The 14,564-nt window shown below is 47.2% G+C and overlaps 1 protein-coding gene across 1 annotated transcript in view; it reads right to left on the minus strand.

Annotated features, from left to right (window-relative positions):
* HS3ST3A1 (heparan sulfate-glucosamine 3-sulfotransferase 3A1) overlaps positions 1–12,668 on the minus strand; it is a 99,116-nt gene extending 86,448 nt beyond the window's left edge. Inside the window, exon 1 of the mRNA XM_036267652.1 lies at positions 12,070–12,668. Coding sequence (XP_036123545.1) covers positions 12,070–12,668 — 599 coding nt within the window. The remainder of the gene's footprint in view (positions 1–12,069) is intronic.
* Positions 12,669–14,564: the final 1,896 nt, after the last annotated feature.

Below are 14,564 nucleotides of genomic sequence, written 5' to 3' on the forward strand. Positions count from 1 at the left end.
AAATCAGAGGCCTGGCAATAATGAGTCCACTTGCTTACATGGTAACCACCAGCCGGTGCTGAGGACGCTTGGTCCAGTGTTTGCGTCCAACCTGCCATCCTTTGCCACAGGAAAAATGCACCTGAAAATCCCAAGAATTTTTATCACAAGCATTAACTCCCCATGACTTCCCCCCCATATAAATATAAAACAGATCCAATTTGTTTTCTTTCCATCATTAAACCCTAGCAGGGCATTCTAGTAGACCCTCTGGCTTTGGGGAAAGCCATTTTAACAGATACTGTTATAATCCCAGGTCCTCCTACACCGAGAAGAAAGAGTAAGTTCTCATTAGAAAGAAAAACAAGTGGCCTTTATTTCTTTAAAAAAAAAAGAAAAGAAAAGAAAACAACACACCCACAACATTTGATGAAAGAAACTACAAAAATAATTACAGTCCGGCAGGAAATTAAAAAAAAAAAAAAGATGCCCGTTTTTGTTTACTTAAGAGCTTTGTTTGTGAAATGAAATAACTGTCTGGTGTTCTCCCTCCGCCAGACCTTCCACAGGGAGTCGGAGCGAACAGGCCTCTGGCTGGGACAGGCAACCAGGAGCGCAGTCACTCGGGGGATGGAACTTCGGTTGCTGCTTAATCCAGTTCCCTTTTTAAATACCTGAACTTAATGAGACTCTGCCAAGATTTATGAGCGTAGCAAACACATCATTTCTGACTTTGTCATTCAAACCAGCCTGGCAACTTTGATATTTTCTATTGAAAGGAGAGGGCTAATCCAAGTAAGAACTCTGAAAAAAGGAAAAGGAATTTTATTCCCATACTTTGATTGATTACTTCCTACCCTAAACACTCAAGAGAGAAAAAGCAAACTTTTTCCTGCCTGTACTCGGATTTCTCCCACTAATCTTTTACAAGCAGGCAACAGGCATAAAATACAAATTACTTACAAGGATCCATAGGCCAATCATGCTAACGGGGCTCTAAAATCTATAAGCATCACTGACTCAATTTAATTCAATGCTTTAATTCACCAGTTCTGGGAGGAGAAAAAAAAAGAACGCTATAACTTGTTCCATTCTCTGGAGTGTATTTTTGTCCTTGGTGCAAACCCTTCAAAACTAAATTTATGTCATTCCGAGTGTGCCACTGTTTCCCAGTTGTATTCTCCAGGACCGACCCTGGCAATCCAAAGGCCTGGAGCTCCTGTCTTTAGGCTTGACCCTGGGCAAGGCACCTCGGCCTTTTCATATGCAGAAAACACTCTCTGAGGTAGCTTTTACTTCCAACCTCCTTTACAACTCACGATGCTATCTGACTAGAACCAGAGAAAGCGCACTTCAAGAGCCGTGTCTGATGTGGCCATGAGCTGACCACTACAGGAAAGGGCCTGGCACTAATAATGACCAGCTGACAAGAAATCAACGAGATGAAAATTACTAGTAACAATAGTGAAGATAGAATAGTGTTTGGAGGTAACAAACGGGCCATGCCCTCACTGGCAATGTTAATATGGCCAAAGAATTTTTTTTTTTTATCCTCATCCGAGGACATTTTTCCATTTTCTGTACAGACGGAGGGAGAGGAAGAGAGAGAGAGAGAGAGAGAGGGAAACATCGATGTGAAAGGGACACATCGAGTGGCTGCCACCCGCACGACCAACCAGGGCCGGGGACAAACTGCAACCAAGGTACGTGCCCTTAGCGGGAACCGAACCCGGGTCTCTCGGGACCGCAGGCGGACGCTCTAACCGCTGAGCCAAACCGGCCAGGGCTGGGCAAAGAATTTTTTAAAAGCATCAATCAAAAAGTGCAAATACAGGAAAGAGTGAGCAAGATGGACTCTGTCAACGACTCAGCCACATTCAGGGGTTTGGGGGACGATGCCCACAGCCAACGGGGAGCATGGGCTGTGGATGGCAGCACAAGGGGCAGAGGAACAACTCACTTGCCCCAATTCCAGGAGCAGCAAACAACTGATTCTATTTCTGAAAACATTTTGGCTTTCCTATGAAGCTGTTTAGAAGGAAGAAGCTTGCCCATTTGGATCAATTACTACTAGTTGAATTTTCTCATGGTTTTTGTTATATTTGAATGGATGGGGGGGGGGGAAATCAATTGAATGGCCCAGGATTTCTGAAATGCTCAGTAGGATGAGACCTGTGATCAGATTACTTCTCAAAAAAAAAAAAAAAATTACACAAAAAACCAGAGGTGGCCTTAATTATTCCATATAGGCCAATGAGCTCACAAGGATATTTATTAACTACTTTTAAAATTTTACTTTAGAAGTACATGTTGATATTTTTGTTGTTGTTGTTGTTGTTAATCCTCACCCGAGGATAATTTTCATTGCTTTTTAGAGAGCGTGGAAGGCAGGGAGGGAGAGGGAGAGAGAGAGAAACATCGAAGTGAGAGAGCCACATCAATTGGTTGCCTACCACACGTGCCCCAGTGGGAATCAAACCTGCAACCCAGGTACATGCCCTTGACCAGGAATCAAACCCATGACCCTTTAGTGCCAGGGCATGTTGCGTTGTTTTTCTTTTTATGCTCACCTGAGGACATTTTTTTTGGGGGGGGGATATTTTGTTCAGATAGAGTGGGAGGGAGAGAGAGAGAGAGAGAGAGAGAAAGAGAGAGAGAGAAACATCGACATGAAAGGGACCCATCGAGTGGCTGCCACCCGCACAACCCAACCGGGGCCAGGGACAAACTGCAACTGAGGTGCGTGCCCTTAACGGAACCGAACCCGAGTCTCTCAAGACCGGAGGCCGATGCTCTAACCGCTGAGCCAAACCGGCCAGGGCTGTTGCGTTGTTTTTCAACTGAAGGTCCAAGACCCAGAATCAAATATGTGCAGGTTACTCGGTCACATGGGCCAGCCTGATCCCTACCATCACTGAGCCTCGGCGGGCCTGCTCTTTATTCAGAAACCACACCTGGCGACTGGGTCCGAGAACGTCGTGGAACGTCGTGGTGAGAAGCCCTGGCATCTGGCGGCGGCGGCCCTGGGTCCAGCTCTACTTCTACCATTGATCTGGCTATGTGACCCCGGGCGAGTCACCTCACCTTCCGGAGCCTGTTTCCTGACCTAGCACTGCACCTACCTAATAATACGAATCATATTAATAAAGTGCGCGGACTTTGTGCAGCGGATCAGGCAGCACACAGTGAGGGCTCAGCAGATGCAGCCGTTCCGACAAGTCTCAAATGATAGATGAATCATCCCGAGAGAAAATCAATACGGAAACACGGGCCTGAACGACTCAGAGCAGACGATCTGACAGACACAGAGCATTCCAGCCCGCGGCGGGGGCACACTCCTCCCGAGCACACCGAGCCTTCTCCAGGACCCTACGTGGGGCCGCAGAGTCCTAACAAATTTAAGAAGATCGAAACCATATCAAGGATCTTCTGTGAACACGCTCGTATGAAACTAGAAATCACCACAAGGAGAAAACTGGAAACCTCACACTTGTGGAGAGGTTGAACGATCCATTCCTGGATAACAGGTCAAAGAAGAAATCAAAAGGGAAATAAAAAAATATATCTGGAGACATTATGTTGAGTAGGGAAATACAACATGCCGTGATTTATGGCATGTGGCAAACGCAGTTCACAGTGGGGGGTTCACAGATAAACATCTATGTTAAGAGAAAAGAAAGATCTCCAACAGCCTAGCTTTACCCTTTAAGAAACCAGAAAAAGAAGAAACATCTCAGGCCAAAGTTAGTAGAAGGCAGGAAATAACAAAAAACAGTGGAAATGAATGAAACCGAGACTAAAATGATAGATTTTGATCAAATGTACATTGCAGGGTTCACATATTTTGCTGTTTAAAAAAAATGGTTCAAAATGCGTGGAGAAAAGTGTATGCCAAGTAAGATAGAAAAATACCAAACAACACGTTGAGAATGGTATTAAATCACGGAAATTCATTTGTCTCCATGAGCATAACTAGCCTATCCTTTGCAGGAAACAGGTTCATAATACAGATCCAGAAAAAAGATGAGTGAATCAACGATTAATAAGAAATACTGTTCAATTCTTTGATCTTAAGATGTAGCTCGTGTGCTGTTTTGTTTTGCTTAAGTAAAAATGTAATGTGGATAAAACTATTTTTACAGTTGTTAAAAATATCAAGGGAAATGCTTCAAGTCAGATTTTCATTACTCTATTGAACTGGGCTCTCAGCTGCACAACTGTGTGTTTAAAAACAGAAGCAGAAAATGCCTGCCTGCCACCTAGACAGGAACTTTGAGCCTGAGGAGACTGGCATCCCGGGCTTGGCAGTTCCAGCAGGAAGACCCACCCAGGATACCCAGGTCCTGGTCCTCCTGTGCCCTGGGGGTTAGATGTACTGTCTCCCCTCTCATCCTGAACCCCCGGATTGCTCCAGGTCTGTTTGCTTCCTGGCCAGCCTCATTGCCATGGTGCGTGAACCAAAGGTAAAAGCACAAGGTTAAGTGAGCAGACAGGATACTTGAGCTGGCCCAGAAAATCTAGGCTGTGTTGTTACCTTAGCTATGAGTGTCCAAAGCCATGAACCCATGTCTTCACCCCGTAACCAGCTTCGGGGGCCCTGACAACAGCTCCTCCTATGTTTGTAGCAAGAAAAAGGCCAGATGCTACGTCTGATGCCTACGTCAGTGCTCCGTGTCCTCCGAAACCTGTCATTGACAGCAAAGCTTCTGTTCTGCAGCGCAGGAGGGATACCGGGAGGGGTGGGCCGCTTTTTATACCTTCTTCGCTTTACATTGGCCAGAGAAGGAAAGAAAAACAAGCGACCTCTGTGCTCGTCTCAGAGACAAGAGAGTAGGCGGGGAGCCGTGAGCCAATTTTATGATGAAATCAGCTGAGGGAAAGCTCAGCCTGTCTGCAGCAACAGGTGCTGGTCGTGGAGGGGAGCTGGCAGGCCTGCGCGGGGGCCTTCGAAGGAGGACACAGAGACCCGAGGGGAGCGCGCACGGCAGAGCACACGGTGCACGCCCGCAGCCCCCGGTGCCGCTAGGCATCTCCTTCTGTTTTAGAATCATTTTAGATATTAAACTCGTAAGAAAAGAGTCGAGAGAATCCTCATACACCACTGTACCCACCTTCTCCTAAGGTTATTATCTTACATAACCGTAGTGCCATGAACGGAACCAAGACGCTCCCTCGGTGTAACACCACCAACTAGACAACACACAGTCACGTTTCTCGGTGTTGCCCTGAACGGCCTTTCTGTCCAGGGTCCATCAAGAGTGCCCCGCTCTATTTACTCATTAGTGATTAGCCTCGTTTGTCTCCTCCCGTCTGGGACAGTTTACAGTCTTACTTTGTTTTTCATCATCTAGATATTTTTCGAGAATACCGGTCAGGAATTTTGTAGATGCCCCTCCGTTTGGGTTGGTCAAATGTTTTCTCATGATGAGAGTGGGGTGATGGATTTGGAGGGGAAAATCCCCCACCAGGGGGACATCTCCACATGATAACAAAGCCACATTAACCTGAGCACTTGGTTAGGGTGGTGTCTGCCAGGTTTCTCCACTGTAACACTCCTGTTTTCCCTTCGTCCTGTGTGACTTTTACCCTGATCCCCACAGTGCCGTCCCTGGGCACTGGACGACAGTCCCAGGAAGGTCCCTCCTACTGGAACACGAAAACACCTTCCTATAAAGCTGTCCTGCCTGAGCAGGGTCTTCCACAGTGTACCTCGGGTACACGAAGGGTTAAAGAGACTTCTGTGTGCTGCCTGTTAAGAATCATGGGACCCTCCTCCCGAGCCTGTACAACACGGGAAGGAATACGGCTGCATGTTGAAATAAAATCATCTGGAAGTATTTTCATTTGAAGCTGGCTTTCAGAAACAGAGGCAAAACACACTAACAAAACTAATCTGGGGCATATGGCATTCCTTTCAGTCATGTGCATTTCTAATATAAATCTCCTAATCATTTATATCTTGTTTTTCAGATTTATTGTGAAGGCAAGTCTCTTTTATTTCTCTCCAAAGAATAAACTCCCTACCTAGAAAAAGTGAGCTCAGACAGAGAGTCAAAGTGCAGCTCAGCCACACTAAGCAGATCTTACTTGCTGTAAGTGCTACCTAACACACACACACACACACACACACACACACACACACACACACACTTTTTTTAGTTGAGATTAAACATATATTCTAATGAGGTGGTTTTCAAAGTTTAGCCACTCCGGTTCCTTGCTGACTCTCCCTCCCACTAGGTGGCGCTACAGGTCACATTCAAAGTCAGCAGCTCTCAGGAGTCAGTGAATAGGTTTTTAAAGCAATCTTTGCAAGAATACCACAAGCCTAATGTCAAGTACTAAACTTCATTCTTAATAAACACTTCCTCTCTTCTTTTCATGTTTACTGTCATCTGACAACTTCTGAAACAAGCCAAATTTGAACTTCTGAAATAGCTTCCTGACGTGTTCACGGCATAAATGTGAATGTTAGAGGTCTGATAGTCATGACAAGATGAATAATGCAAAAAACAAAAACAAACCAAAAAAAAAAAAAACACAGCAGTTGCAATCATTGGAGGCAACAACAACAACAACAACAACAAAACTGGGAAGATGCCTCAATTCACTGAACTTCACGTTTTCTTAATTTCTAAGTTCTGATTTCACATATGTTTATTTATTAACTATATCAATATCCCCTGCAGAGATTTTTAAACTCTATCAAATTTAAAGTGCTAGCAAGTATTTTAAAGACAGTCTTAAAAATGCAAAGCCCAGGAAGCTAAAATACTACTTAGGTGTAACTTCCTCTTATTACATATTAAAGACATAGATTTAATAAGAAACTTCAATTTCATAATTGTAGCTCATCACGTAAGCAGAAACAAATTTCTAAAAGTGTGGAGTCTATCTGATATCATTGGGAGACATACCAAGAAATGACACTTTTCAGTGGCCAAGTTACCATTACTTGGTGGAGGACGATGTGGTCCTAAGGAAGGGCGCTAAGTATATAAAATTCCCACCTTGGCCCGGCAATTTGACTGGTGGTGACTGCAGTCTGTGAATGTTCAAATGCATCCCTTAGAGTATGAGGCCCTTTGCTGTTTACAACAGGTAGGCTTGTTTGCTCTGTGACCCTCTCCTCATGATGTGAGCATCTGGTCTGTGTAAGGTTGCCCTGTTCTCACTAGATGCACAGGCTTATTGCATTCCCATGACCCCTCCAAAATTGAATGGGACACATATTTTTCCTAATCAACCAACCAACAGATTTATATGAGACAAACATTTTAGCCAGAGTGTTTTCTTTTTAAGGGAAGGGCAGAAGATTTTAAGATTGCGGAGGATTTTCACTCATAGATGGTTATGCATTTGACATAAACATATCAGCACATTATAAATCTCTTTGTTATGAAGAAATATTCACTCACGGGAGGTATTCCAAGGCCGAGCTACACGTGGTTTTGTTGCTGTTACTGTTTTCAATGCCTGGACTCTGTAGTCCCAAAGCCTGCTCCACACCTTGGGGTATCCCATATGGTTCAGAAGTTCCCTACCCACTTGACTTTCCTGGGATCAGTTCCATCGCTCCCCTCCTACTCGGTGTCTGGTGCTGCGCGACGTGCAGGCAGGTATGCGATCCACAGACGCACAGGAACCAGCCTATTTGACTTGTTTGCTGGGCAATCTACTGGGATGATGAGCCCAGAGCTCAGACATTCAGCAAACAAAACGGCAGCACTGTGGCTTCTCTGGGGGCCTGTTTGCAACCTCAGTGGATGGAGAGTGTCCCAACACCGAGAGCTCCCGGGAACCACACGTGTGAGAGAAGTTATACCCTCTCCCACTGTGGACATGCGCCCTAGGCTTGGGGTCCAAAGCACTTCTTCCTGCTTTCCTCCCACCCTTCGTCCCTTCCCTATGTTCTTAACTCGGCCTTGGACTTCAGGCCATACGACCTAGCATGGGTGGCCAGACTCTGCAGCTCCCTTGGCTCAGATTTCATTTCCAACCCTTCGTGCAGAAGGGTCTGTGGCTCTGGAGGGTGGGAAACTGCCACGGAGGTTCTCTGCAGCTGCTCCCAGCTGCCACAAAATGCCGACTTCTCCTGATAAGAACCAAAACCTCCTCTGCTCAGCCTGCCTCTCTGGTGGCCTTGCAAAACAAGGTAGTGATCGTTAGAGGCCAGATGAAGTCGGGGGAGAACTGACTCCTAAATACGGAGCTGAGCAATCTTCGATCTTCCTGAATGTTGTGGAGTGAAACAGTTTACGGGATACTGATCTCCGCGGAAACAGTCCAGTCTGGCTGAAGAAAACAACCCAAAACATGGGAAATAGAAGTGCCAGTATGAAAGACTGGATAATAAATACTTACTATCTTGTCCCAAAATATGAGACTGATGTGCTACAGAAACCAAACATGTATATGCACACACACATATAAACATGTATATGTATGCACACACACCCATATACATACATACACACATATCTTTAAATCCTTCATAAATAGGTATGTTTTCTCTTAGGAGAAAAAAGGCACACCTTCTCGTTGGTGCAGATATACACAGGCAGAGAAGGAGGCCTTCTTATTAAATTCTAAGCTCACCTGCTCTTGAACTCCAGCAGAGGCATTTGGTCTTGATTTCCAGAAAAGCCCTGAATGTTTAGAAGCCAGCGAAGAGTTCCCAGCTCCCCTTTATGAGCTCACCACACATACAATGGAAATGGAGACTATTCATGGCAATGGCTGCCTTCCCATGACATGCAAGCCACAGACATTTGTTGTAGATATCGTATCTGCTAAATTAAGTAAAGTGGAATGTTTTTTAAACCCTGTCGGGGTGGAGTTTCATATCCAGAAAACTACACTGAGGCACCCTAAATTATCATCAGCAAATTTCCTGGCATAATACAATTTGCTTTGTTTCACTTATTTTAAAGTAACATTGGGACATTTTAAATTAATTAGAAAATGTCCTTTGGTAAAGATTTTGAATAAGTTTTCTTTGCTTTTACTACATTTTCTCAAAGAAACAGTTGATCACACTATTCTTGGGATGCAGTTTATAAATTACTTTATTATTTTTTTTTCCAGCATAATAAAATTATTGAAACACCCTACCAACCGGTTTCTAACTCTCAAACTTATTCTCCAAGGGGTTTTCTCTAGTTTTCTAACAGCAACAGCTGTCTCCCTTCGTCAGGACAGTAGGGGGCAGTGCCACAGCAAACTCTTATGGCAGAAGGAGACTTCCTTAGGCCGAAAAACAAGGCTGGACATGTATGTATGATTCTCCCATGTCAATGAGCACCTAAAAGCTGTTATACAGATTTTTCTCTTCCATAATTCACTGGAGGGTTCAAATACTGGGGTTTCCTTTCTGTTGGTGTGTTTGTCTGTGGTCATATGTGGGGTAGAAGTCCTATACTGCAAATGTGGGGCTAACTCAAGAAAGTAACTGAATCCCTTGTTCCAAAATACTGACTAAATACAAGCAGCTGAAAAGCACTTAACAGTTAAGCCCTGGCTGGGTAGCTCAGTTGGTTAGCTCATCCACAGGATACGCCAAGGTTGGGGGTTCCATCCCCCGTCAGGGCCCGTACAAGAATCAACCAATGAACACATAAATAAGTGCAACAACAAGTTGATGTTTCTCTCTCTCACCTTTCCTTCCTCTCTCTAAAAGTCAATGAATAAACAAATTAAAATGCATTAAATAGTTAAGTGCCATTCTGTGTGGGATATTTTTTTTTCAAGGTTAAGTCTTCAATCTCTCTCACAAACATCAAACTTCAACTTCAGGGCCAAATGAAAAAGAACTGAGGCAAAATTTCATTAAATAATCACATAATCCAGGCTCATAGCTTAGATTTTTTTAAATAAGAGTTTTCAATATAATTGAGTTAAACTTAAATTTATGCATCAATAAAAAAAAAAAAAAAAACCATTGCAAATGGTAAAACAAAGACATTGCTCCAACACTTAGAAAATTAAATTCACCAAAGCATGAAGTCTACTGTGCAGTTATTTTTGTAACCACCATAAATTGCTTTATAGAACTCCTCTGCTGGCGTAAACAATTCAAAGAAAGATTTACTTTATAGCATGCATCCAGTTTCCAAATGAGAGAATGTTCTAAATGTTTATGACTTTTTTCCCTTCTCTCTCTCTCCCTTTCTCTCTCTCTCTCTCTCTCTCTCTCTCTCTCTCTCCCCCAATGCTTGTGTTTCTAGTTACTTTGAAGACTTTCTTCTCTCACACAAGCTCAGAAAGTTCCACAGAAAATAAGAGCCAGTTCTCTAGATATACTGGGCCCTCAAACACTCCTTTCTAGAATAAGAAGAAACAATCCTAGTTTGTAAAAATAAAGTCTAAATGGTAAAATTTAAATAAAGGGTTTTAGTACTAAATATTTCACCATATATAATAGCACCTCAGAGCCAAACATTGTCTTAGATATTCCGGGCAGTCAGCTTGAAATGTGTTCACTTATACACTATACGAGGCCGAATTCAATGCAAACCGCTATAGATAAGAGTTTTAGGGGTCTTTAATCACTTCTTTCTTGTGTCCTTGATGGAAAAAACAGAGCTGCCTTTGTGTTAAAAAGAAGGACCTGTTGTTTTCAGATTCAACAGGTCATTTTTATAAGAACTTCCCAGAGGATACAACATAAACGACAGAAACACAAGGGGATTTTTTTAAGAGACTGATGATTTTAAATGATATATATTTTATATTAAGGAAAGGTTGTTTGTTTTTCTTTCCAACAAATGGGAAGTTACTGTTTTAAAATGTTTAATGTTTGAATTTGACTTTTAGGACCAAATGTTTTCTCATGAGTTGGGTTACTGTAAATTCAGCTCCTGAAATCTATCTGAGGGTGTGTTTGACCCCTCATGTAAATAAACTTGTCAAATCATGTCCATTTCTGTTTTGGGGATGCATGGTTGATTTAGTGGGCTTTGGATATATATATTTACACTGTGTTGTAACTTTTGTAATACTGTTTCAGTTAAAATGATAAGACTGTACATTTAAAGAATAAGATAAAATTATAAAACGGAAAGTCCTGGCCATATTTTTCCTTGTTCTCAGAATAAAGAAAAAAGCCAATATTTTATGGCAAACAAAATCCAGGTGACATTAGGATTTATTAGAGTTTGGCCGATTCTATTATTAAAAGTGGGCTGAATCTGAGAAGACTGCTAAATTTAAGATTAACATCTAAATCAGACTTGTTTCCTAAACTGTATTAGGGAGGTTTTTCACAATGTAACCAGTGTCCTCATATGTCCCTCTTTTCTTCCTTTTTTTTAAATTGGCTACCTCATTTCTAAAGAGAATTGTTTGAAGAGCTTTGGAAAAGTTTCTGCCAGTCCAGAGTCAAAAGGTACTCTTCCTTGCAGATATAGATAGCACTTTACAAAACTCATTCCTCGCCCCAAACAAAAGTTATTACCATGGAAGACTCCTTTAAAACACAGTGACCCGTTTCTGACACATGCTCCAACATACTTCCCAGCTACCTAGACTCTGGTTCTGGACCCTTTCAGGAAGTGTCTATATTACCACTTAGAACAATTATCTGGGGGTCAAGGTGAATAAATACCTGGTGGCAAAGGCTGCATTAACCACAGGGAATTGCCCAGAAGGTAAAGAAGAAATAAAAACAGAAGAAATAAAAACTTAGGAAAGGGGTCATAGACTTAATAATTGATGCCCAGGTTCTAACTTAGGAGAGATTTTTTGTCTTCTTCAGCTAACTAGAATCCTCCCACAGAACAGGAGAAAAAGATGAGATTGGCTATTGGGGGGGGGGGGGAACAGGAATCCCCGGAACTAAAAAAATCATGAAGGTGCAAATTTCCCACCCACCACCTGGATAGCATCCACTATCCTGGAAAAAGAAGGAATGGTGGGGAAAGCGACCTCTCAAATTAAGGACAACTACTGATGATGACCCTTTGCCTTGTGCAAAATGGGGAGGGAGGTGAACTGGGGGTCAACGTGGGCTCTGTCAAGCCCTCCTCCTCCACTCCACACCCAAGCACCCCAGCATTCCGCCTGTCCTGCCAGGGTCCCGCGCCAGCTCACCGGTACCAGGCGAGGCCCTTGTCGTAGCTGCGGTCGAAGAAGTGGGGCTCGGCGCCCACAGCGCGCACGTCGGGGTGCACGCGCAGGAACTCCAGCAGCGCCCGCGTGCCGCCCTTCTTCACGCCGATGATGATGGCCTGCGGCAGCTGCTTGCTGCCTTCGTCCAGCAGCAGCTCCAGGGTCCCTGGCGGGGCCTCGGCCACGCTGCTCCCGGCCCCGGAGCCACCGGGGCCACCGGCCAGGCTGGGGGTCTCCTCTTCCCAGGCTGCTTCCTCGCCGCCGTCGCGCCCCGGGGGTCGCCGACGCCTCCGCCACTGCCGCAGTTGCAAGAGGCGCTTTCTCTGCCCCTCCGCGGGCCACACCGCCATCTCCCTCGGGCCTCCGGCCAGGACGCCGCGACCCGGAGCCCCCGCCTCCTCGTCGCCGCCCGACAGCCCCACGACGGGGCCCGACAGGGTCTGGCAGCGCTCGGCCAGACAGTAGAAGACGTAGAGGGACGTGAGCAGGGAGCAGAGCATCAGCAAGAACTTCCGGAAGATGCTGCGGGACAGCGGCTCGGCCGAGGCGGAGTGGGCACCGGCCGGGCCCGGAGGGGCCATCCTAGCCGGAGGCGACGTCGGGACGCGTGCGGGCCATGCTAGGCCGGGACTCCTCCAGGTGCCATGGCATCCTCCAGGAGGGCCTGCGGACTGGACGGAGGCCACATCGCCCGTGCGTCCCTGCGGCCCTGCGAGCTGCCCCGGGAGGCGGCGGCCGGGACTCCTCGGGGAAACGGAGCCCCGGGAGCCCGGCGCGGGATGCCTGCCTCAGGTCGCGGGGACGGGAAAGGAGACGTGGTGTCCTGCTTAAGAAACCATCGTCTTAGACTCTCCAAGTTCTGAGCCTTGTGGCAGGTTTCGGCGCCCCAGTTCTCTCAGAGTCGTGGAAATGGGGATCTCGGCGGCGGAGGCGAAGGCGTGCGTCTCAGCCCCGGTCCCGAACGGCCACTCGGCACCGATCTCCGCTCAGCGACCGTGCATCCCTCGCTCTGTTCGGGCGAGGGGACGCGCCGCACCGGTGCTGCTGAGCTCAGTGCGCTCCAGATAGCGGCGAGAGACACTGCCTCCCTGCCCCGGCTTCCTTGTGTCCTGGTCCGCCTGGGCGCACCCTCTCGGCCCTGGTGCGAGGTGCCCCGGGGTCCCGCGGCCCGAGCGGGAGCCAGAAGGCCGGCGCCCAGCAGTCCGCCCCTCTTGGTGCGCGCCGGCTGCTCCAAACCGCTCCCGCGCCCTACCTGGGAGCGGCGTGGCGGAGTCGGGCTGCGAGGGACCTGTCAGCGGCCGCGGCCACTGTGCTCGCAGGCACTCCCTCGCCGCCTCCCCGGCCGCCGCCGCCGCCACACGTGGGGCGCCCAGGGCAGCAAACTTGGCGGTGACGTCAACGGCCCGGGCCAGACCAGCCCCCGGACGAGCCGGGTAGGATGGAGAAAAGGTGGCGCGGACCCTGCAGCTGCGGCCCAATGACATCGGAGAGGGCGGGGGCGACCGGGGCGACGCCCCTTGCCCACTCCCCTTTCCCTCCCAGCCCTGCCAGCAGCCTTTCCTTTTTCAAGCGGAGCTGGGGGCTGCGGCGGCCCCCAGGTTGTCTGACTGACAGCTAGAGCCGGCCGGATCCCCGGGGGCCTGACTTCCACCCAGCGGACCACTCCCTGGATTAGGGGTTCCCAACCCCTCCGACTCAGCTCAGTCCTTCCTAGCCCAGACCCCGTCCCAGTCCCCTGAGCTCCTCTTCCCTCCCGCCTCTGTCGCTACATCCTTCCCGCGTCCCGCCCCCGCCTCCTCCCGAACCTTTGGAAGTTTTGTTGGCTGCAGTTCCCAGTACCGGGCTGCACGCCACGCCCCCGTTTGTCTCCGGCCGGCGGAATTCCTCCGCTGCAGCCTGGGCTTGCACCTACTCAGCTGTCCCCGGCCCTGGAGCCGCGCCTGCTCTCCCTCCCCGGCGTTTTGTTCTTCCTGTTGGTTGTTTTCCCTTCTATTAATTTAGGATGATCAAGACTTCCCGCGGACCTAGGAAAGAACCTCGTAGGAAATAAACCAATAAATCAAGGGGAGAAATTACGATTTAAAAAAATCTATCAGCTCCGATTCCAAATCCATATGCCCAATTTTTGATGATGGATTGTTTTTAGTGTGTGTGTGTGTGTGTGTGTGTGTGTGTGTGTGTGTGTGTAAAAGAGTTAAATGTCCCTTCATAAATGGCGATTTCCTCTCTCTTGCCTCCCCTGACCCCATATCCTCTTCTTGTGCTCCCGGGGGAGCAGGTCAGGAAGGGATACAAATCGCCTTGCTGTTTAATGGAGGGAGGTGGCCAGTGGAACCTGCATGAGGTGGGTATTTTTTATTCCAATCTGATTTGTTTCTGACTTCTTGGCTTCCTTGTCTCTGCAGGACGCCGTGCCATGTGGGCGGTAGCCGGGCGGTGCACAGCGACCCCGCAGCTGCGGAGGCAGCCTCTGGGCC

This window comes from Molossus molossus, unplaced genomic scaffold (assembly GCF_014108415.1).
Source record: "Molossus molossus isolate mMolMol1 unplaced genomic scaffold, mMolMol1.p scaffold_m16_p_19, whole genome shotgun sequence".
NCBI classification, from domain to species: Eukaryota; Metazoa; Chordata; class Mammalia; order Chiroptera; family Molossidae; genus Molossus; species Molossus molossus.